This window comes from Ruditapes philippinarum, unplaced genomic scaffold (assembly GCF_026571515.1).
Source record: "Ruditapes philippinarum isolate M1 unplaced genomic scaffold, ASM2657151v2 ctg559_1_1_1_1, whole genome shotgun sequence".
NCBI lineage: Eukaryota > Metazoa > Mollusca > Bivalvia > Venerida > Veneridae > Ruditapes > Ruditapes philippinarum.
The window spans coordinates 146,976-170,535 of NW_026867237.1; the positions used below are offsets into that span (position 1 = coordinate 146,976).

The window sequence follows — 23,560 nt, forward strand, 5'->3', positions numbered from 1 at the left end:
GTTTTTTAATGGTCCGTGCCAATCTTCTGTCTTGTTCAATCATTAAGTTGTTACATATTTTATTTCAGACCTTTTGCTAAACATAATTTACATACAAACTTTATCATGCACACAACACACTAATGAGAAAAGGATCATATCCAACAGCAAAAAGTGCTTATAAATGTCTCTCCCTGGCATATTTTGGACATTTGTTTCTATTTGAAAATCACTTGAAAGATTATGTAGGGGCATTTTGTTTATTTGTCATTCAATTGTTATATGTATAAATATCATCATTCCTTATCAAAGTTTACAATTTCCAGTAGTTGATTTGCTCCCCTTTGGTTCTGAGACTTCAATCAAACCAAATATTTAACATTTTCAAAATAGCCGTATACGATAACAATTTTTACTTTTTTAATGCCATAGGAACATCGCACTGTACTCCAAAATGCCTACTTACGACATGCATTTTCTTTAATCATAGAAATATTAATAAAATCGCAACCAATATTAATAAAATTTCATCAACAAACGTTACAATGCTTTGGTTTGAATGCCTTTTTATACATCATTTACGCATCAAATTTGCTCTATACAAACATAACCCAAAGACGCACTAAACGCAAAACGTGCGAATCAAAAAGAAATCATTTGTGTTTAAAATGTAAACAGTTCTTTAGATATGTGATTAACAGAATATTATATTCGTGTAGGTTCAATGCTGAATTTATTACTCGTTGAATAAAAATTATGCTTGTCAGGGAGGATCGCACAATATAATTTTATTCAAGTGTTTCAATAAATTGAGTTCTGAACCTACCTACACTCATTCAACAACCTTTATTTATATAGCACGACAGACGCAAATAAAATCCAAATGATGGTGGGAAATTTAGAGAGTATCGGACATCAACATATCGAATACAAGACACAATCGAACTAAAATAGATTCTGTATAAACCAACTTACCGAATGCAAGGGCGACAAGAAAAGTAAATCAATTAACAATTTTGTATTCTGATTGAGCTAAATGTGTACACAACATTATCTCCCGTTTCACAACATTATTATTACAAAATTAATTATATCAACCCTATCCCCTAAATGTTATCATACTAGTTGCTGACGGGATATTTGGGAATATATATCAAAGTAATTCAAATATGAAGTCATTATAGCGTTGTAAGTTTTAACATTTTTATGAAGTACTTACATTTGAATTGAGAAATCTGCCATATAGAATAAAACGCTATAGTAGATTTTATGCACATATTTGATAACCGGCCTACGATGTACAAATGCATTGTTATTTGTGTGCTCTCGGTTAAATAATGTAAACGGCATCGTATAAAAAGATTTTAAGCCAATCATAATTCGAGAAATGTGTTTTGCATTATTATGAAACCTATAACATTCGATTCAGTTTTTCTATAATGTCAATAACTTGATAAAGAAAAAATCATTAAAGACTTGTCAGACTTGTCAGAATACAGAACATTCCAGCAGAGATTTGGAACCAGAAAAGAAACAAACTACATGACAAAGACAAAAAGTAGATTGAGAGTTAGAGTGACCAAATAATGGACACAAAGGAAAGAGAAATCGGAAAACAGGAAAAAAGGGAAACAGCCAAAAAGAATGGTAAATGTGTTTCTTTACCCTCAATAATAATAAGTTAAATAATGGTAATAATAACATATATAACATTAATAAATATAACATTTCTCTTGCTGTCTGAGAAGTTTGTTCAACAACTTAAAATATATTAAAGGATGCAAAGGAAAAAATGACAACACGTTGTAAAGATGCAACAGATTTAATAAATAGAAAGAACAACATTAAAACAACTACTCGTCATCTCTTTGTTGTGGCAGTCTCGATAGTCGAATTTTCTTCGTATATCCTAAACCATGGTATTTACTGCTTTACGCATAGTTCTGAAATAATACAAACATAATATTTTTTATATTAATCAATTATGTCTTAAACAAATAAATAACACTATGCAATGAAAGCAATTGTATATACTTTTTTATTATGTTCATAATGAAAATGTTATCACTAAATTAGATTAAACTTAATTCTGTTTTATTTATTACCCTCCGTGTGAAAATAAAAAAGTTCTTTCAATAAGTTATAAGAATAATAGATCTTCAAAATTGTGCATTTGCTTTCCACTAAGACGTTGACCTACTTTTCGTAAGATCGCATGAAAAGAATAAGCAGTTAAAGAAACGTTATTGAACACAAAATATGTGAAGATTTTTCATCGGACGAAATAATAGGACTATCGTGTTACCATTTAATAAGCGCCGCCGCCGCCGCCTTTATATCTCCCTCCACCACCACCGCCTATGCCGCCGCCCCCAATACCCCCAAGTCCTCCTGAACCAAACAGGATTTGTATAAAGAAGATGAATATGAATACTGGAATGGAAAAATGATTGATGAATTGAACAAAGTTTTAGTATATATTATTGTTTATATCATATATGTCCAATAAAACTTAAAATAAATATCCCCCATGGCTAAATATAAAATATTGATATTAATTAGAGAGGGAATGGCATAGCTTATTAATTAATAATAAATGAATTAAAATAAAGTATTATCAGTAACTTTAAAGTAAATAATTTTTATAGATGCAGGTATTTCCTGAACTGAAGTCTGACTAACACGATGCTTTTGGCTTTGAACTTGGTTACTTATTATCTTTCGCACAGCATAGAATTTACCTTATCTCTCATTATGTTTGATTTCAGCAAACTGTGTATTACCGGGTATTCAAATATTATATTTAATTGGGTTAAATTAAAAACTTACAAAAGATTATCATTTCAAAAAGACCGCCAAAAGATCCTGATCCTGATCCGCCCGAGCCTCCGAATCCACCGATACCGCCAAAACTGCTGCCACCACCACCCATACCTAAAAAGAAGAGTAGGGTAAATAATATGTTTTCATAATTCATTGAATCCCAATGGTCCTCTTACTCTTCTGTTTCATATCAGTTTACATACATGTAGGTTGTGAATAATTGTAAAGAATATTAAAAGAGATATACTCTTATTAAGATATAGTCATATGCTTTTATTTGCAAGTCGATAGAGAGAACAAAAAACAAAGCAATGATAAATGATTGAATTAATATGATGAACCAATTAAAACTCATTAGTCGTCAGAATTAATTGAAACAATTTCCTCAGCAAAACGTTAGGAAAGGACAAACGTAATCAAAATATCCTAAATTATTGATTAAAACTGTCCTCCTGAAATCGGTATTTCAAGATTATATTATGGTTGCTATTGCAACACAAGATTTTCTTACTTGCATGAGAAAACAAAATACACATACCGTAACCATAGGACATTGGCATCTTGTAATAATTGCCGGAGACCATCATGGCCACACTCAATACCACAACCGCTCCGATCAACACCAACTTCATTCTTGATGGTGACTTCTGAAACAAATTGTTTATTCAGTGTTTTATTCATTCGCTCATTTTCCGAGATTTATTATTCAATGCAAGGATGCAAAGGTGTATGATTTTTATTATATACTTCAGATATAGCATTAATACCATTTTGTTTACTTTGAAATTCTTTGAATTCTTCAAAAGTATTATATCTGTCACAATTTTATAATGAATTAATATTTATTTTATACGATTTCCACAAAAGTGTCCATTACAAAAAATGAGGTAAAAATCAATTAAATGTTTTTTTACTTACAAAATATTAAACACTGATATTTAGAAAATATAACTTTGTATTTATAAAGAAAGTTAAGGAAGAGGTGTTAAAAAAACTTCATTTTGCATCATGTGATTTATGTAATTTCTTTGATCGACTCATCTATGTGCCTAGAGTGTAGCATGTTCAAGGAAGTTTCAAAACCACAAATTGAAATAGATTTAAAGGTGTGCAGAAATGATGCACTTGTAAAACGAGTATGTATAAAAAATCAATCATGTATGGTTTAAAGAGTTTGCACAAAAGACCACAGGAAATATGCTTCGTTATTTGAATTTGCAGTTTAATATACATTTGTTATAGGACAAGCATTTAAGATAGAGTATTGGGTGCTTGTATTTGTTACCAATTACAATTTATCTTCATCTATATACATCTGTTAATTACCTGAAAGAAAAAAAAATAGATTTTATATATGATATAATGTGGTGCATATTATCAAAACATGTTTTCAAGACAATAAAGTGCATAGCTGAATGACAGCTGTTTGAAATATTCCTATTATAATTTCCTCCCGCGATCGATCCAAGTTTACTTAAAGTGCTTATTTTTTCTATGGTATTTTATTTCAGAATGGATTTATCTAGAACAGTACCGTCAAATGTACATCGATCTGAAAAAAGGGGTAATCCCTCGGAAGCAGTGAAAAAAGATATTATATGAAAATTGTAGACTCGGTTTGTTTGAGACAGTTTAGAAGAGATAATTTACAGTGTAACATCTCTTAACTTTGTCATGCTATGTGTAATGCTATTGTCTTTTATTTTAATTAATGCTTTTAGAATAGAACATTTTCTTTGAGGATGCATCGCCATCCTGTCGGTTAATAGTGAAAAAGGGCCACTTCCATAAAGTCCCGTGTCAAAACAGTCAAGATACCAAATTTTAAAGTGGTAAACTTTTACAGGGTATCAGAAAGACCCAAACTAGTGATTAGAAAAAATATTTGCATATATATAAACGTCATGATGTTAAAGTAATTTTCAAACTTAAGATTAAAAGTCACTTTTCAAGTTTTCACATGTTCATATTTTTACACAAACATTATAATTGTCCGACACGATTCAGACTTACTGCTATTTCCTTACAGAGAGGTTTTCCTTTAAGATCGTTAACAAAATATAATTTTTTATACAGTTAGCTTAAATGACAGTTGTTTTTTGCTGTTAAATCTACATTTTACCATGAAAATTCAAGTGCATAATTTAGCCAACAATTTACCACATATTTAAAAACATTTGAAAAAGGAGTGATTCCTTGGAAGCAGTGAAACAACAATATCATAGGAACAATGCAGAATCGATTTGAATGAGTCCGTTCAATAAACCAACAAAATGTTGTGCCTAATAAAAAATGAACTCTAGATTAGAGTCTACTTTTCAAACTGATAATCTCCTTACCACTTGTATCTTTAAATGCAAAATTCTATTCTCAACATAACACGGGGGTGTTCAGCGTTGTTTGTGTCGTGTGGAGGCTGTAAAAAGTCGCCCCTTACATTCAATCAGATATGTTATATTTCCGATCCTTAAAGATCGTTCAGCACGACATTATTGTTGTGTTTCTGGTATTTTTTGTTTTAACTAGTATTTTCTAGTTGGGTGTTCCAATATTTCTACTTGAATAATGTTGAATCACCCTTAGGTTATGTTGCCTGCTTTTGACGTCTTATCTGTGATATACAGGCTTCATAAGGTCTGATCCCCTTTCAAAATTCTATTTTGTTTAGTTCCGCCCATTGCTTCTCGTTTAGGTACTACATGCTTTCTATTATTTAGGGACCTTACACCGCTTTTCATGGAATGGCACGGAAGTGTCACATTGAAGGTTCCATGATAACCGCCGTATGAACACATCTGCAGACGTTTCTAAATTCATAATTTTACCATCTCATGTTTTAAAGTTGAATTCTGCTTAAGCCGGTGATAGGGGGCGTGGGCGGTATTTTACACTTAACAGTACCGTCCATGATCAGACTCAATCAAACCGAGCCAGCAACATTTTCAATTCTGCCGTTTTTGGGCTTTCTTTACGGATTCATATTTTCTCTATTTCAACATACATTAAACCAACAGGTAGTAATGGTGTTTCATTGTAATTATTATTATTGTTCTATATGTGAACAATGACAGTAGTAAACCATACTGCAATGTTCAAAAGCAGAACTTTACATTTAAACATGAAAAAATGATGATATTTCGAATTTAGAAACACCGGCAGATGTGTTCATGCGGTGTTTATCATGGAACCTTCAAAGTGACACTTAATTTCGTGTGATTCCGTGACAAAGAGGCGTATGTTCCGCAAGTAAAAGAAAGCGTGTGCTATAAACGAGAAAACAATACTACATCATGTTATGCGTGTAATGTTTATGTTTTGTTGATATGGGCCGGAGACCAAAATCAAATAAATCTATTGTCATTGTCATTATTGCATTTAACTGATCAGATTTTCATTTTTTTTTGTCTTTTTCATTTTTTTTTCAGTTAAAAATATGTTTGGTTATTGTCTAGACAAAATTATTTCTAACATTTACATATACATGCAGTTTGAATTTCACCAGCTTAATTGACTGTTATTTTATGTTGTGTATCATGTAAATTTTAATAATTTTTTTTAGATAAGTAAACTGGGATTTACATGGAATAGATATTTTATTAAGTTCTTGTGCATGATCTTAATTAAGGTATTGGATGCCAAATGCAGAATATCCTTTCTGAAGAGTATTCATTTTCAGTTTGGACACAGAGTTTCGATAAAGCGTGGGCTCATCCCCCAAAAGTGGTAATCTTTTTCAATTTTTTTTCTTATTTTTTGTTTGTTTGGCCAGATTTTGATTTTTTCCTATTTTTTTATTTAAAATCTGAAATTAAGAAAAAGTTAAAGTTTTATATATAATTTTTATTGTGAATTGTGTGAAATTGGATAGGGTAACACATAAAATTATTGTAATTTGAAATCAGCATGGTAAATTTTCTATATATTTTTCACAAATGTTTAGATTTGTATCAAGATAATTATTATAAACCAATATTTTGATGCTCCTATTTTATTTGACAAAATCTAACATGTTTTTTTACCCCTCTCCGTATTTGATGTAAAATAAAAAGTACCTGTCTCAATAAACAGTAATTGGTTTTATTTGTAATTATTAAAAACTATGGTTCTTTATTAGTACTTTTCAACTAAGAAAATATGAAACTAGCAAAACTTTTATTCCGATAATTAAAACATATTCTTTGCTGTTGTTGTTGTATAAAACTGATACAAAAGTTATACATCAATTGTCAATAATTTTCAAACAAGATGGTAAACTTTTGTAATTTTTGTATGTATGTCTAGAATATAGTACAGTTTACTAGTTTAAAGTTTTAACTGTCTTTTGAAAAAGTGTTAATTATACGTCCAATACATTAAATAATATATTTTGTAAAAAGTAATATATTATTGCATTAACTTAATGTGTTTGCGCATTCATTTCATGTGTTTATTTAATCAACAAAAAATGGCGATTGACATTTCAAAATGTTTTATTACACAATGATTTTGAAATCTTTATTTTCAAATAGATACGAAGCTTTGATCATAAGGAAACGTCTAGTGATGGACATTAAAGTGGATAAAAAACTTTTTTCAGAAAACGCAAGTTTCGAAATAGCTGCAAGCTACTATGGTTACTAGGAAACATACTGTACATTCAAATGTACGTGTAAGGAAGCTGTGGTTATGAACGTCTTACCACAGAAGTTTATAAATAAATATTCAAATTTTTGTTAATTAAGTGTGAAATTTGATAAATAATTATCTGACTGATCACGTCTTAAATATTCTTAAAACTTATTTTATACAAATACATTTGTTAAACAAGTGTTACTTAATCTAGACGATATCAATATTTGTCAATTAAATGTTCACTGTGTATTTTTTACCAAAAATTATGTAACACTTAGTTTGCTCACTTTTTGTTTAAAGATAACAATTTCCTTTCTTCTGTACAGTCACGCTTGGGACCAGGTGACTTTACTGTTAACCGGTTAACATACTTGTACAATACATTATGTAAGGCTTTAGATGAGGGACTAGAAGTAAGAGCGTTGATATAAGTAAAGCGTTTGGTGGAGTTTGGCCGTAGTCGGTTGTAAACTGGTTTTCCGATGATCTTACTAACATACACAAGGTGGTTATTCTACCTGGAGTAAAGTAAGAATGGTCGATAGTAAAGTTGGAGTCCCCCAAGGTTTTATCCTTGGTTCACTTCTATTCCTAGTTTTCATCAATGACATCGTAGAACACCTAGTCGCCAAAATAAACCTATTTGCTGACGATACTAGTTTACCTATAATTGTTGACCACCCTGATTCTGCTGCTGAAACACTGCAATCTCACAAAGACAATATATCAGGTTGGGCCAAAAATGGCTCGTTACTTTCAATTCATCTAAGTCTGAATATATGGCTAGCTCTCGTGAAAGATATAAACCTTTGAATGCCCCACTTTTTATGCATAATCAACATATAGCAAAAGTCACTAGTCACAAACATCATTTCGTGGGTTGTCACATTAACTACATTAACGACCAGGCCTGGAAGAGTATACACATTATGAAGACACTGAAGTTTTAGATTGACAGTTAATCTTTTGAAGTCATTTATTAATCTTTCATCCGACCGATTTTGGAAAACGCCGATGTTGACACAATATGAGAAACTTGAACATAAGAAGGGTCAAAATGAAGCGTGCTGCAAAATCAATTATATAAAAAACCATAGTGAAGTTCCTTTGGAATATTTAGAATATCGTAGAAATAATTATATGCTTATATTACTTTAAATTAAGTTGTGTTTTTGACCAATCTACGCAATGCTATCCGAACACGAACACTTCTTTATCAGCTCTGATTCAATAGAACGCACCCGTCCTAGAGAAGTCAAAGTACAAGATCACTGCGATACCATTTGAGACGAAACATTTCTAAATGTCCCATTTTTGTCTACGAAGGCGAAAGAAAGTGGAAGGTCTATCACGCTCGACTTCATACTGAATGTAGTTCGCTCAATCAGCATCAATTATGAAAAATATTTCTCCAGTTCCTCTTTGTCACTGTGGTATAGTGGAAAGTAAATTACCAGTCAACGCTATGTTGACAGAAGGGCCTGTATTCTTAACACTTTATCTACCATTTGTTCAGTAACTCTCCAAACTTAGAGACCTAAACATTAGGGATGATGCAAACAAAAGCTTGTTTGAAGCCGTTCATACCTACATCAGAGAAAGCAGGAGCTTCTTTTGAGCATATTCACATCAACTGTTTGAATCTTTTTCAAATCGTCGAACTATCAAAATGATCTACATATAAGTTATGTCTTCATTTCTATACATTCTTTCTCATAACATTACTTTCTGTCTTAATTTATTATTTTTTCTCTTGAATTCTATTTAACATATTCGATTACAACTTATTGTAAGGAAAACCTTATTTTTAATTATTTAAAAATAAGGATGTAAAATCAAATATATTTCAAGCAAGCCACTTTTACTGTCATACCGTATTTGATGCATTTCAAATCTATAAGGATAAAGTTTTTATAAGCTCGGCTTTCGGACCGAGTCATTTTTCAACAATCATGCCTGTATGTATACGTTACTTATTGGTATAACATGTATGTACAGTATAATTTGAAGTTGTTTGAAATATACTCTGTTTAAACAAACGCTAATACAAAAATAATGATAATAAAACTGAATGTATTACAAAATAAATATTTTATGGCCACTTACAAGCTCAATAGTTGGTTTCATAAGGTCTTACATAGATCGAATTATTGACAAAACCTTACACTTTATATGATTTGGCCTTCAAACATGTTTGGACCTCTCCTTTTACGGTCATTTCTTTATTCATAGTTTCACTATTTGTACATGCTCTGCACTTTTGGCATAATTGAATAGTACTCACGGCAAAATGTACTCTTGAAAATATTAAATAAATTGTACATGTCATTAAACTGGGTCACTTGAAATTGCATTGTTTATAAACGGGTTTGATGTTTTTATTTTTGCAATAATAACAAACATTTTCTTAATGCAGGAATGTATTTACAAAAATAATATAAAAGAATAACATCAAATAACAAGCAATTATAACAATATATTCATTATTCGTTGTTATGGCAATCGTGGAAGTCGGTTGTTTCTTTGGGGTCCGTTTAGAAGAGGAAATCACGTGGGGCAATGATTCTAAAAACAAGAAAAATATAGTTTGTAAAGCGCAATTTAAAATATTACAACACATTTAAAAAACTGAAAGCCGTACAACAATTCTAACCAAATAATGTACATGTTAAACAGCTTAGTTTTTTTATTTTATTTCGGTTTTATAACTTTATTTACAAGTGAATAGTTATATAACAATCGTTTCTGAATTAGATAACATGTTTATCAAGTTTATTTCGCCATATTCTTATACTCTATTCATCATATGTCGGTCAAAAGCTATACATAGCTTATGTTTTGTGAAATGTTATATATATATATATAGGTATAAATATACTACTTCATTTATATCCATTGTAGCAACCATTACAGTTGTAGTGAATTACTATTTTGTATGGAAGTAAAACTATCACTTTGTTTACACATTTTGATGCCTTTGTCACAAGTCACAAGTAATTTCACATTTCACCTTCAGGTGATAAGCATTTTACTAATTCAAAACCTATCATTACAACATAATTAAACACGAATTTCATCTTTCAGAAGAAAGATATATTTATTATTTATTCATTTCGGAGGCGTAATATGCCTTTAAAAATACCATATCAGAAGCAAAGTAAGTAGTTCAAGATGATTTCAAAGCAAACTTAGTATGATTAAGAAGAAACTTGATATTTCTTTTTTAGAATGTTCTTGATTGAGAACTAATTTTAAACACTTAATTCCTTTGTATGCATTTAAGTAATATTTTAACGATTCAAATAAAATCTTCAAACAATGGAAATACTGTACCTTAAAAGATTAATAATCGTTATCGTGGCTGTCAGTGCTGTAGCTGTTTCCGCCGCCTTTATGACCACCACCATGACCACCATGTCCTCCACCTTTTCGATACCCGCCGTAGCCTCCCCCTCCGCCTCCGCCTCGACCCCCTATTCCTCCTATTCCCCCACCTCCACCGGCTCCGAACAATAATTGAATCAACAGTATAAACACGAACACTAAAATACAACAAAAATATAATGATATAGCATTAAGAATATGTTAACGTTTATTAGTGCGTATTTACAAAATTTATAAATTGGTCAGTACTAATCTATTTTAACCGGCTTAGTGTTTTAGATTATTTTTATGAACAGCCGATTTAAAAGACTGATTAACAGTTTGCCGATTTACCAAAGTAAATGTGATACGATTTATTTGAAAAACTGTAATCCTATTGGACAAACAATAATTTCAAACACTAAAAATGACATGATGAATGTAAGTATTGCGTAATGATTCAAAGATAAGTAATAGAAAAGTAATCATAACAATTGTACTAAAGATTTTAATTATCATATTTATTTGAAATAAAACATTTATGATATGTTATAATAAATCAGTTTACTAGCAGAAAATATTTGCATTTTTTATAAATAAAAAAGAACTTACAAAATATGATCATTTCAAATAGTCCTCCAAATCCACTTGCTGAAAATCAAATTTAGTCATTTTTAAGAAATATCTAGAAAAATGTGTAATTTTAAGAAATATCTGTAAAGTATACAAAACGGTATAAACACGTGTCAATAAAAATGCTGAAGAATTTATGTTGTAAAACACTTAAATCCAATAAAATATTATGACAAGCCATTAATTAAATGAGCCGCGTCACGACAAAACCAACATAATGGGCATCCGCGCAGTCTGATCAGGATCCATTCTGTTCGCTATCAGTTTCTCTACTTGTCATAGGGTTTGTAAGCGAACAGCATGGATCCTGATCAGACTGCGCGGATGCGCAGGCTGGTCTTGATCCATGCTGGTCGCAAACGCATTACGTTGGTTTTGTCGTGACCCGGCTCAAAAGAAACTTACAGCCTCCTTGTCTACCACCGCCGACTTGTCCCCCACCATAACCATATGACGGCATTTGCATCTTCATGTTTGGCATTTTGTACATGTTAGCGGATGCCATCATGGCCACACTGAAGAGTGTCACTGCCCCAAGTATATATATCCTCATTATTGCTGATATGGTCTGAAAGAAAGGTACAAACACTTCTTGAAAACAATTATAATATTTAGGAAAAGCATATTCAACGAAGAAAATACAGATTACTTAACATCAACATTAAATTGCCACTTTGTTATAATTATTAATCATATCATTAAAACTGTATTTAATAACTTAAAAGCAATCGATAATGTGTTGTCGGCAAGAATTCTGAAACTTACGTTATTTTACACTCCTAAAGAATAGAATAATTCAATTCCCTTTTATAATAAAATCTTCTCCCGGAAGAGGCATGCTTAATTTACAAAAAAAATAATACATGGTAGCTAAGTTCACATAAAACTGTAAAACTGTCTAAAGTTTTCTGAATATAGACACATTATTACACCTTGAGCACTTTGCAACAATCCCTTCAGTACCCACATCGCTGAACAGTCTGGTTCTGAAATACCACATGGTCTGGTTCTGAAATACCACATGACCATACATTAAATGTAACCTCGAGAAATCCATGCTTATCAAGCAATAAATTTCAGAACACGACGCCGTTATTCATTTCTACATGCTGTTATATGCTTAGGTTTGCAGATATAGATGTTATAAGATTCAATTTAAAGAAGTAACTTACTTTTTTACGTTGCATAGTTCATTGGTGGTTGCAAGTAGTTCAGTTGTCACATCGACATATGGAAAGTTCGTATTGATTTTTATTCATTCATATATTTATATTTTTTTATAAATTATTGAAGCATAGTTTTCACTTTAATTATACGAATAACAAAGCAACTGCAACTCCGGACGTGTATTCGATTTAAACATTCTGATATGATTATACAATGACGCCATTTATTGCAGACAAATGACATGAATTTAAGAATACGCTTTCTGATATAGATTACCATTTGTTAATAAATTGTAAATGAGCTATCAAGCCAAGAGGGATATACTGGTTCTGATATTTATAGTATTTGTATCTTATACAGAAAAATACGTTACTGTAACTTCAAGCTCCAGATCTAGATTCTCTAGAAATTTTGCACTGGATGCATACAGTTGTGTACCTGGTGGTGTCGTCTTTAATAAGGACAAGATATTTTAACAGGATTTTATGGTCAACAAGAAACATGTATTAGTGTTTTTATATGCCAGTGAATAGACACAATAAACTGTAATGGTTTACTGATAATCAAAATAAATTTATTAAAATTGGACACCCTGAAGAACTTTCAATTCCAATTTCAATTTTGTGATTTTTTTTGGATTTTATTCTTTATAATTATAATTATTATTATTATTAATTATTATTATTATTATTATTATTATTATTATTAGTGAAACAGAGCAAATTGTTCTTAAAATATGCAGCTCATTGTTACATTTATTATCTCGTAGAATTATTCATATCTATACCTGTACGTAAAATGTTTTACAGTGCATATATTTTACCACATCCTGACTATCGTTGCATAATTTACGGTAACTGTACGTCTTTTCTATAAGAGAAACTCATTTAGTTCCAAAAGAGAGCTGCAAGACTAATTCTAGACAAAGATTATGACACTCCATCTCTGCTGGATGAACTTTTCACAGAGGCTAGTTTTTCAAAAAGCTAGTATGACGTTTTAGATATAATAAATAATCAGGCGCCTTCCTATTTATTGAAAATTTCATTTTTTCATCAGATGTTGCGTTCATCATCTGATGTTCAACTTTACACCCCTAGACCAAATACTGAACAATTTCATAAGTCTACAATTTATTTATATTGAGATAATTATTGTTACTCAATATTGCAAACCTTTCACTATAAGAATTTTGAAAAACACGTTTGTAATATACAATTGGTAAAATGTGTGAGGAAAATCTGAAGAAAAAAAACACTAAGAAGTTACTTAACCTTACGAACTGGGATTTGTGATTTCACGAATTGAACCGCGCAGTGTATAAAATGAAGAAAAATAGTTTGCATTTCTGTATTTATTGAGTAAAATTGAAACGAGTATTTGCATTAGAAAATTTAGTATAGAGAGCTCGTTTAGCAAGGAAAACGTAATAAAATTATTTTCTTTTTTTCTTTTATTTTACATTAATTTAGTTCCTAGAAACAGACACGTACATACATCTCATAATTAAGCCTCTTTATTTCCTACATAGGAGTTACAAAGTCCTAGGGAGGAGTTAAAAACTTTAGGCTTTTTGGTTTCATACGTAGGAGTTTAAAAGTCATACGTAGTAGCTATAAAGTTTTATTCCCCTATGTTACAGTTTAGGAGTCCTACCTAGTAGTTTTAAAATCCTAATAAGGCTTTCTTTTTTATAGAACAAAGAATTGGCACCAGATTTTTGGCAATTTTGAGACGTCCAGCCGTTGCCACGGTAACAAGAAATTTAAAATTGAGCATGCTGTTACAGAGGCTTTGGTCCGGGCAACATTTGTGCCAAGTTTCATTAGTATTGAAGTATTTTTCATTGTTTCATAGCAGTTTGAACTTGTACAGGAGACTTTTCAATAAAAACGGCCGTTTTTCACAATATGCTCATGAATTTAAGGCTAAACATGTTGTAGCATTATAGTTATCTCAACATGATAATACTTAATTGTATCTTTTCATAGCCAATCATCTATAAGCCATATACTTTTTTCAGTGTCTTGCAGCTGTAGTTCGTTGTAAGTCTATATAGAAAAATCAAGCATTGGTGCAACCAATATGGTTAAAGATGAAATAGTAAAGGTCTGTGTCTGCATAAGTTTCAACTCGTTCACGGAATAGTGTTTATCATAGCTTGATGGACAAATGAGCAGAGAGGTAGTAGTCTAGTTATGAAAACTGCCTGTGCATGCTTGAGTATTAACCTGTGTTGATTGAGCCATTGCTGCCTCATTTTTGTGTCGCCTCTACGGAGTAGTGGCGACATATAGGGATCACTTCTCCGTCGTCTATCTGTCCGTCTGTCCGTCTGTCTGTATGTCTGTCCGTCTGTCTGTCCGTCCGTCACAAAACTTGTCCGGACTACTCCTCATAAACTACTGGTGCAATTTCATCCAAACTTTACAGGAATAATCAGTGCCAATGCTAGTTGGGCATATTGTCAGCATTTTTTGGTTCAATGATTTTTGTCAGAGTTATGGCCCTTTGATAATTTTAAATTTTAAAGTTTGTCCGGACTACTTCTCTTATACCACTAATGCAATTTCAATGAAACTTTACAGGATTGATCTGTAGCTCAAGTCCTTGCGCAAAGTGCACGGGTTTTCCGGTTGAATGATTTTTGGCCGAGTTATGGCCCTTTGATAAAAAGGTTTCATTTTCTGTATGTTGCCAGATACACAAAAGCTTGTCCGGACTACTCCTCATAAACTACTGGTGCAATTTCATCCAAACTTTACAGGAATGATCAGTACCAAGTGTAGTTGTGCATATTGTCAGCATTTTCCAGTTCAATGATTTTTGTCAGAGTTATGGCCCTTCAATAAATTTTATTATTAAAGTTTGTCGGACTACTTCTCTTATACAACTAATGCAATTTCAATGAAACTTTACAGGATTGATCTGTAGCTCAAGTCCTTGCGCATATTGCACGGGTTTTCCGGTTGAATGATTTTTGGCCAAGTTATGGCCCTTTGATAAAAAGGTGTTTTTTTCTGTGTGTTGCCAGATACACAAAAGCTTGTCCAGACTACTCCTCATAAACTAATGGTGCAATTTTATCCAAACTTTACAGGGATGATCAGTACCAAGTCTAGTTGAGCACTGTCCGTCTGTCTGTCCGTCTGTCACAAAATTTGTCCCAACATGAAATTGGCCATCATGAGGCGACACATGTGATTACTGATCGCTCTTGTCAATCATTTAAAAGCACTGTGTCCAGATCTTTTTAGCTGTTAGTTTTGTATTGTAGCATCATATAAGTAATATAATTCAGTGAACATTTTATATGTACTTCTAGATTTATTGTAGATTATGTAGACAATGGTGTAAGTTTAGTGTATTGAACATCTTTGTAGCCTAAGTTTACTTAATGAAATGAAAACTTGGATTGTTCAATATTTTGAAGCAGTTTCAGCTAGAAGTAACACTTTTATTGGTAGTAAAATTTTATAGTTTCAGCATCGAAGACAATCAGCTTGGAAGAGAAATGTGTATGATGTTAGTGTCAACCAGTTACCAATAGAAGCAAACACAGTAGTAAGTCCCTTTTCCTTCCAATTATTTTTAGCGGGACTATTCGATAAGAATAAGTAGAGCTATTGTAGTCACCCAAGCGTCGGCGTCGGCGTAACCACTTATGTTAAAGTTTTGGAATACCTCAAATATTTTCAAAGTTCATTGACATATGGCTTTGAAACTTTGCACACTTCTTCAGCACCATGACCCCAACCAGTAGAAAGGAGGAGGTAATTGTATTAATTATTTTGACAGAAGTATGCCATTTTTCATCTTAGAATTTCGACTTTCAAGCCTAAACATAGAAAGCTACAAAAAAAAAACAATTACAGAACAGTACATACTTTGAGGGGTTCAGTGCAGCCTAGTTTTACATATAAATTTAATGTTACCTGTATGCTTACTTCAATTTTACTTTTTTTGCCTAGCGTTCAGGCCGCCATTTTATGAACCAATTGTACGATTTTGGTCACGTGATAATCCGCAGTGTTATTTACATACTAGTAGTTTATTATTAACTATTTATTTGGTATGTTACTAAATATTTTAGGAAAAGAGTCAACAGCCTAACAGATGAAGATTGTGTCCCAACAGAAGAAACAACACTATCACCAGCCTTAACAGGTGTGCTTGAATTTTTTTTGAATTATTATACACACGAAACGAAGTTTTGGGGGTAGGGTTATGTTTGCATTTTAATTGTACGGAGCATAACTTGAAGACTAATGGTTGGATTTCAATACAACTTCATACAATGATCAAGCACATAAAGAGGAAGTGCAGTGTACATGAACCGTAACTCCATCTTGAATAATTACAGAGTTATTGCCCTTTCTTACTTTTCCTTGTCCGAAGCATAAATTGAAAACTACTAATTTGAATTAAAAACAATTCCATACAATGGTCAAGCACAATAAGTGGAAGTGCAGTGCACAATAACCATAACTCTTTCCAGAGTAGTTATCTTGTTATTGCCCTTTGTTACTTTTCCATTGCTTTTTCTTGTCCAGAGCATAACTTAAAAACAACTAGTTGGAATTCAATACAACTTCATACAATGGTCAATTACATTGGGAGAAAATGCAGTACACAGTAACTATAACTCAATCTTGACTAATCACAGAGTTTTTCCATTTGATACTTTTTCTTCTTCAGTGCATAACTTGAAAACTAATGGTTTGAATTCAATGCAACTTCATACAATGTCAGGCACAATAAGAGGAAGTGCAGTGCACGAGAACCATAACTCTATCCAGAGTATTAATAAAGTGGTTGCCCTTTGTTACTTTTCCTTGTTGGAAAACATAACATGAAATCTACTGGTTGGAATTCAATACAATTCATACAATTGTCAATTATATTGAGAGTAAGCGGAGTGTACAGAAACCACAACTATTTCTTGACTCATTTAAGATAGTCTGCTCTTTGTAACTTTTTATTGTCCAGTGCATAATTTGAAAATTAATGGTTGGAATTCAATGAAACTTCATACAATGGTCAAGCGCCGTAAGCTGAAGTGCTGTGCACAACAACCATAACTCTATTTGGACTAATTATATAGTTATTGCCCTTTGTTACTTTTTTGTCCAGTGCATAGCTTGAAAACTAGTAGTTGGAACTCTATTCAACTTCATACAATGAGAAGAAGTACAGTGTACAATAACCATGACTACAAATTCAGTATTTTCAGAATTATTGCCCTTTGTTCCTTTCCCTTGTGCGGTGCATAACTTAAATACTTATATTTGGAATACATTGCAACTTCAAACAATGGTCAAACATACTGAGAAGAAGTGCAGTGTTCAAGATGTGTAACTCTTTCTGGACTTATTACATAGAAATGCAATAAAGCTTCATCAATGGTCAACCACATTGAAAGGAAATTCAATGTATTAGAATCACAACTAGATCAAATTGCCCACAACCATAACTCAAGTTCAATTATTTTACAAGGTTTTCTGTTTCTAGTAACTTCCTTATTTCCGAAGCAGTCTAACGGGGGTATTTATCACATTAAGTTATAGTTATAGTTTATTTTAAATTAAGTTTGAGAAGTACTGATTGATGAAAAAATATCCCTGATGCGCCAAGAAAATGTCCATTTCTCCGGCATTTAATCTTTCAAAATATTAAATGTAAAACAAACTTTCAAAATTCCATTTTAAATAGATCCGCCCATTGTTTTCTCGTTTTTATACAGTACGTGGGGACCATATTCCGCTTTTCATGGAATGGTACTTATGTGTCCACATTGAAGGTTCCATGAAACCGCCATATCAACACATCTGCAGATGTTTCAAAATTCAAAATTGTACCATTTCTTGTTAAATTTTAAATTCTGTTCAAGCCGAAGCTAGGGGCGTGGACAGTACTTTGCACTTGACAGTACCGTCCATTAACAGGCTCAATCAAACCGAGCCTGCAACATTTTCGAATTTGTCGAGTTGGGCTTTCTTTAGGGATTCTTATTTTCTCTATTTCATTATGATACTAAATAAAAAATTAAAAAAATAAAATAAATTCTTTTTTGTTAAATAATTGTAATTTATAAACTTTTTTTTTCATTCGAAAAAACGCTATAACTATGATGTAGAGCCTAAGCGTCAGCAAAATACTGGTACATTAAAGAGAGATATTCCTTGTGTTGTTATAATTTGGCTATTGGAGACGAATACCATTTATTTTGCATATGTTATTTCTACGATGTAATAAAAACTCACATTGCTATTATAGACATTCTTCAATATACAAATTTATCCAGCTGTTCACCCCCCCCCCCCAAAAAAAATAAAAAGAATTTGTAGCCTATACGTTTATGAATCTCTCACTTAGGTAGGTATACGCTTTCTACATTGGTGATTATGTTCATTCTCCAAACATTTTTGTTTCCATACCAAAGAAGTACTACTTTTAAATAGTCTTATTTGTATATGTATTACAATTTAATCTATATAATTATTGTACAATTGCCATGAAACAATTAAAAATGTGAAAAGAAAGGAAACAGTTGATGAAAGACAAATACATAAAACAATAAAGGATGAGGATGCTTATGTTTATTTATGTTTGAGACGAAACTTAGCGATTTTCTTTGATAGAAAACAAACTCTGTTTCTAATGCTGAAGGTATATATATATATATATCACATGCAACTGTAAGTTAACAAACAGATTGTGACATCGTGTTTGCAATCTCCCAGTTGCAGCACAGTCTGTGGTAGATCGTCATCATACGGAAGTCGGTATATCAGAACCATATCTAAAATCAGAATAGAAAGCTTTAAAAAAGTGATTGGTTGAAGATGTTAAACTAGTAACATTCATTGAATGGATAAAAATATTTAAAAATAAGATATTCAAATAGTCTACATGATTCGTATTACACGACAAAAATTGAAGATATTACAGGCTTGGTGTAACTGCATTTTTTCAAGTACAACAAAGGTAAATGATGATTGCCCTACATGATCCTTAGCAGCGACTCTAGCAGAATTTAAACTCAATATTTAAATATGTAAATTGTGTATAATTTAAAATGCACAAAAGGAAATGTTTGAGTTAATCACAAATACATGTATATTATTTCTTTCCATTATTTACATGTGACTTCAATCAAAGATTATCAACACTTCTAACTTTCTTATCTCTCATTCATTATAATATCTGATATAGTTATTGTTAAAAAATTAAATGTTTACTTTATTATACATGTAATTATCTTAAAGGTAACTGATGGTGATGAATATTAATATCACTTTTGATATTTCTATTAAACATCATAGAATAATATTCGAGGATATTGAATGACTGTAGGTTTACTACAAAATTTATTCAACGAGTTCAATACATTTATGTATTTCAATAACTTTAGTATTAAACCCAAACCAACACTCATTCAATATTCACCCTTTATTACACTCTGTGCCATGGTTAATGTGATAAAAGTAAGTTTTACCTCGGAGGTTAATAAGAATTATCATGGCTGTCATGATCGCCATAGCCACTGCTGCTGCCATAGCCACTGCCACCATGTTTACTATATCCGCCATATCCGCCTCCGCCTCGACCTCCAAGACCACCTCCAGCACCAAACAATACTTGGATAAGGAGGATGAACACAAACACTGAAACAAATTGAATAGAAAATAATAATTATAACATTTAATAATTTAATCGTTTTTGAAACTGATCTAAACTTTGAAAAGGGGTGATCCTCCTTCGAGGGAAACGAAGACAGAACTAAAAAGATGATAATTACAGGCAAGGTTTCAGTCTAAAACTGCTTATAAAAAAAACGAAGACTTTTTTCAGTTTTGCATTACATTTTGCTAAGCTATATTTTGTGGAGTTCGTTAATATTAGTGCAGAATACACTAAATGTGGAGCTACATAAGTAAAGTTAAGTAAATAAATGAAAATATTGACAAAAAACATTGTTACTCACAGTAGATTATGATTTCAAATATACCACCGCCAAATCCAGAGGCTGCAATAGAAGGACAAGATCGAGATAATTTAACTTAATGTATAGTATCTAAAAAGATAAAAATCAGATGTGATAACAAAATGTTTATTATGTATAGATTATTTACATCTTTTATGTGCTATTCATGTAGAGAATTTGAAAGTTTATTGATTAAAATTATCCCCTTAATTCAAACATTATCGATCTTTGTAATTTTTTATTTAAGAATAAATACATTAATTGTATATTCAAAATTTTCAATTGGTATTCCTCAGTTCCAGTAGAAATAAACATTAGTATATTGTAACACAAAATACTGAATAGTGATTAACAAAAATATATACACATGTGTTTCTGTCATAAATTGTTCCTTTCACTGAATGATGCATGATTAAGATTAAAGACAATGGCTAGATTTCTTAGTTTTTCTAAAATAAAATTACATAAAATTAAAACCTTAAAGAAAATTAAAATTGTTGCAGGTTCTGTTCATGGACTTAGACTACCGTCTATGCCCCTTTCTCTGGCATGAAGAACTTAGTTGTGGAATTGACGTGAAACTTAGAATTTAGAATGTCCATTAAAAATAATGTGTTCATTTCGCAGCTAACACGGAGAATTTGATGCTTCACCATGCCATTCAATGACAAGCGGCGTAAGCATTGACCCCCAAGTAAAAGAATGTGTGTAACCTAAGCAAGAAAATAAAGGCCGAAACTTAATAAAACATAATTTTCAGAAGGGATCAGAAGTAAAAAAACTTACAGTTATTGTTGTTTGTCATATGTCCACCATATCCATATGCCATTGGCATCTTCATGTTATGCATATACATGTTGCCTGAGACCAACATGGCCGCACTGAAGAGTGTGACTGCTCCAAGTAAAAACAATTTCATCCTTGCTGGTGATTCTTTCTGAAACAAGTGTAACGATAGTAGTAATCAGCCATGGTTTGGTTTGATAAAATTGTTTTGTTAAAATTATAGACTAAATGTTTAAAAATAAACAAGTAAAATAACAACAAAGCATACTTACTTCCCATTCACACTGACTTAATTTGCAAAAAATAGTTCTTTAAATAGTTTTAGATAGCGGAAATAAGGTCTCTCAATTGGAGAGAAATGTTAAAAATAGAAAATTCAATCCCATATTTCCACTTTCTTTACAGATCAAACAAAACCACTTTTACCCCAAGCAAAATGTGGCGGCCACGTCTTTAGTCGTAAAACCTGTGAAAGATGTAATGTTGCCACAAAACTGTTGAAACTCGACCTATATCACATAGTTTTAAAAAATTGATAAAGTACAAACGATTCCTATAAAAAAACATTCATTTATTATGTCGTTCACTTTTTTCAAATCAGTTGATGCTCCTAAATGCTGCTAAACGCTTTAATGATAAGAAAATGTTTTAGAACATAAAAGTTGGATGACATTGTTATGTAACACAAGAAAAATATAAGTACAGATGATTTAAATTTAGTATGTCAAAGTGGTGCATCAAGTCCAATTAACGCAACCTTTCTACATGTCTTGGCTAGTCCAGCGAGCCAGTGATGCGCATCTTAAAAGAATCAATTGTGTAATATCTTCAGGAAGTTCAGCGAACCAAAGAAGAGCAACAAATCAATGTGGTGTTGCAAGTCGTCTTGGAGAAGCTACAAGTTCATGCTGTGCAGCCAGCCAAAGTGGTGCCGAACGTCCATTATGTGCGGCAGGTTAAGAAAGTACAGCACATCCAATAAGCGCAACATGTCCTGGTAGTGCAAGAAGTCCAAGTAGTGCAACAAGACGAGAAAGTGGTACTACCTCAGGAGCTCCAACAAGTATATATTTTAATGTAAATTTTGGCCAGGTAGTAAAAGTACTGCTTTAATTCATGCAAATAATATAAAGTGACATAAACATTACTGCAAACAAAACTAGTTGAGCATTCAGAGTATAAACTACTTCTTTGTGTCAAAAACCTATTCGGGGAGCATCACCCGGTCCGGCCAGCTCTTTTTATTCTTTTAGCTAAGTTTAAATTGAAGTCTGGAGAAGACATGTTTGTCGGAAATGTATTTACTCTTGTTTGACAAACAGATAATGACTAAAGATTATCAGAAGTATCGTTATTGTCAGTTGTTACTTATAAAAGTATAATTTATATATATATTTTTTCTAAATATTATAATTCTAAATGATCATATCCATGGCCTTGGGGTAAATAACGAGGAAAGATAGAAAACCATGTATACATGTATGTGTGCTACATTGCTACATTTTATCATGTCAATGTATTCTGTCTTAACTAAGGAAGATTTTTGACAAAATGTTAACTGACAATTTTGTTTATATTTTTTAAATTTTATATCAGATGTGTTGATATATATACAAAGTACATAACAACTTTTAACGTTTAGTCTAAGGAAGGTTTGAGGAAATTTAACTTTATCCTTTAAGTTTGAACAAATCCCGATTGATGTTTATGACATGTGTATTGTCAAATGGTCATTCAGTGATTAAAACGGGAATTGATAAATATTGTAATTAGAGGCATAAAGATACAATGAAAATATTAACAATTTTATTTCGAAGGCCCTTAAGCATAAACTTAATATTGCAAATAAGGACTAAATTTATCATTTCCTCAAACATTTCCTAAATAAAATAAATATACGTATGTATGTAGTTATGTTTGTTACTGGTAAAGACACACACATACATAGATAACTTTTCTTCTTCTTTACAGTACATGTATTTATAACTTAAATGTTTGGCAAAACGGCAAAATTTATAATGTTACAAACTCGGTTTATTAAGCATTTACGGCAGCGCTTGTGCAAGTTATTTTCTGTCCATGCCCCTGCGCAACGGCGCAAGAACACTCATTAATAAGACCGAGTCTGCACTTCTCTCCGAAGGTTTTCAGAGCTCAAAGAATCATCTAAACTTAATACTTATTTAATTTAATTTAATTCTAGTTTTGAAT

General features: G+C 31.7%; 3 protein-coding genes across 3 annotated transcripts; all 3 read right to left on the minus strand.

Moving 5' to 3' along the window:
• Nucleotides 1–1,788: 1,788 nt before the first annotated feature.
• LOC132735378 (uncharacterized) lies at nt 1,789–3,490 on the minus strand. The gene is made up of 4 exons (XM_060722318.1): nt 3,341–3,490; nt 2,809–2,913; nt 2,285–2,412; nt 1,789–1,922 (listed from the first exon to the last, which is right to left on the minus strand). The coding sequence occupies exons 1-3, from the start codon at nt 3,432–3,434 to the stop codon at nt 2,288–2,290; spliced, it is 324 nt and encodes a 107-aa protein (XP_060578301.1). The 5' UTR covers nt 3,435–3,490; the 3' UTR covers nt 1,789–1,922; nt 2,285–2,287.
• Nucleotides 3,491–9,815: 6,325 nt separating this feature from the next.
• On the minus strand, nt 9,816–12,286 carry LOC132735376 (uncharacterized). The gene is made up of 5 exons (XM_060722316.1): nt 12,175–12,286; nt 11,815–11,977; nt 11,389–11,427; nt 10,747–10,955; nt 9,816–9,978 (listed from the first exon to the last, which is right to left on the minus strand). The coding sequence occupies exons 2-4, from the start codon at nt 11,960–11,962 to the stop codon at nt 10,756–10,758; spliced, it is 387 nt and encodes a 128-aa protein (XP_060578299.1). The 5' UTR covers nt 11,963–11,977; nt 12,175–12,286; the 3' UTR covers nt 9,816–9,978; nt 10,747–10,755.
• A 6,876-nt stretch (nt 12,287–19,162) lies between these two features.
• Nucleotides 19,163–21,494, minus strand: LOC132735385 (uncharacterized). Its single transcript, XM_060722325.1, has 4 exons — nt 21,350–21,494; nt 20,564–20,605; nt 20,075–20,243; nt 19,163–19,378 (listed from the first exon to the last, which is right to left on the minus strand). Exons 1-3 carry the CDS (start codon nt 21,480–21,482, stop codon nt 20,083–20,085), a joined length of 336 nt encoding a protein of 111 aa, XP_060578308.1. The 5' UTR covers nt 21,483–21,494; the 3' UTR covers nt 19,163–19,378; nt 20,075–20,082.
• Nucleotides 21,495–23,560: the final 2,066 nt, after the last annotated feature.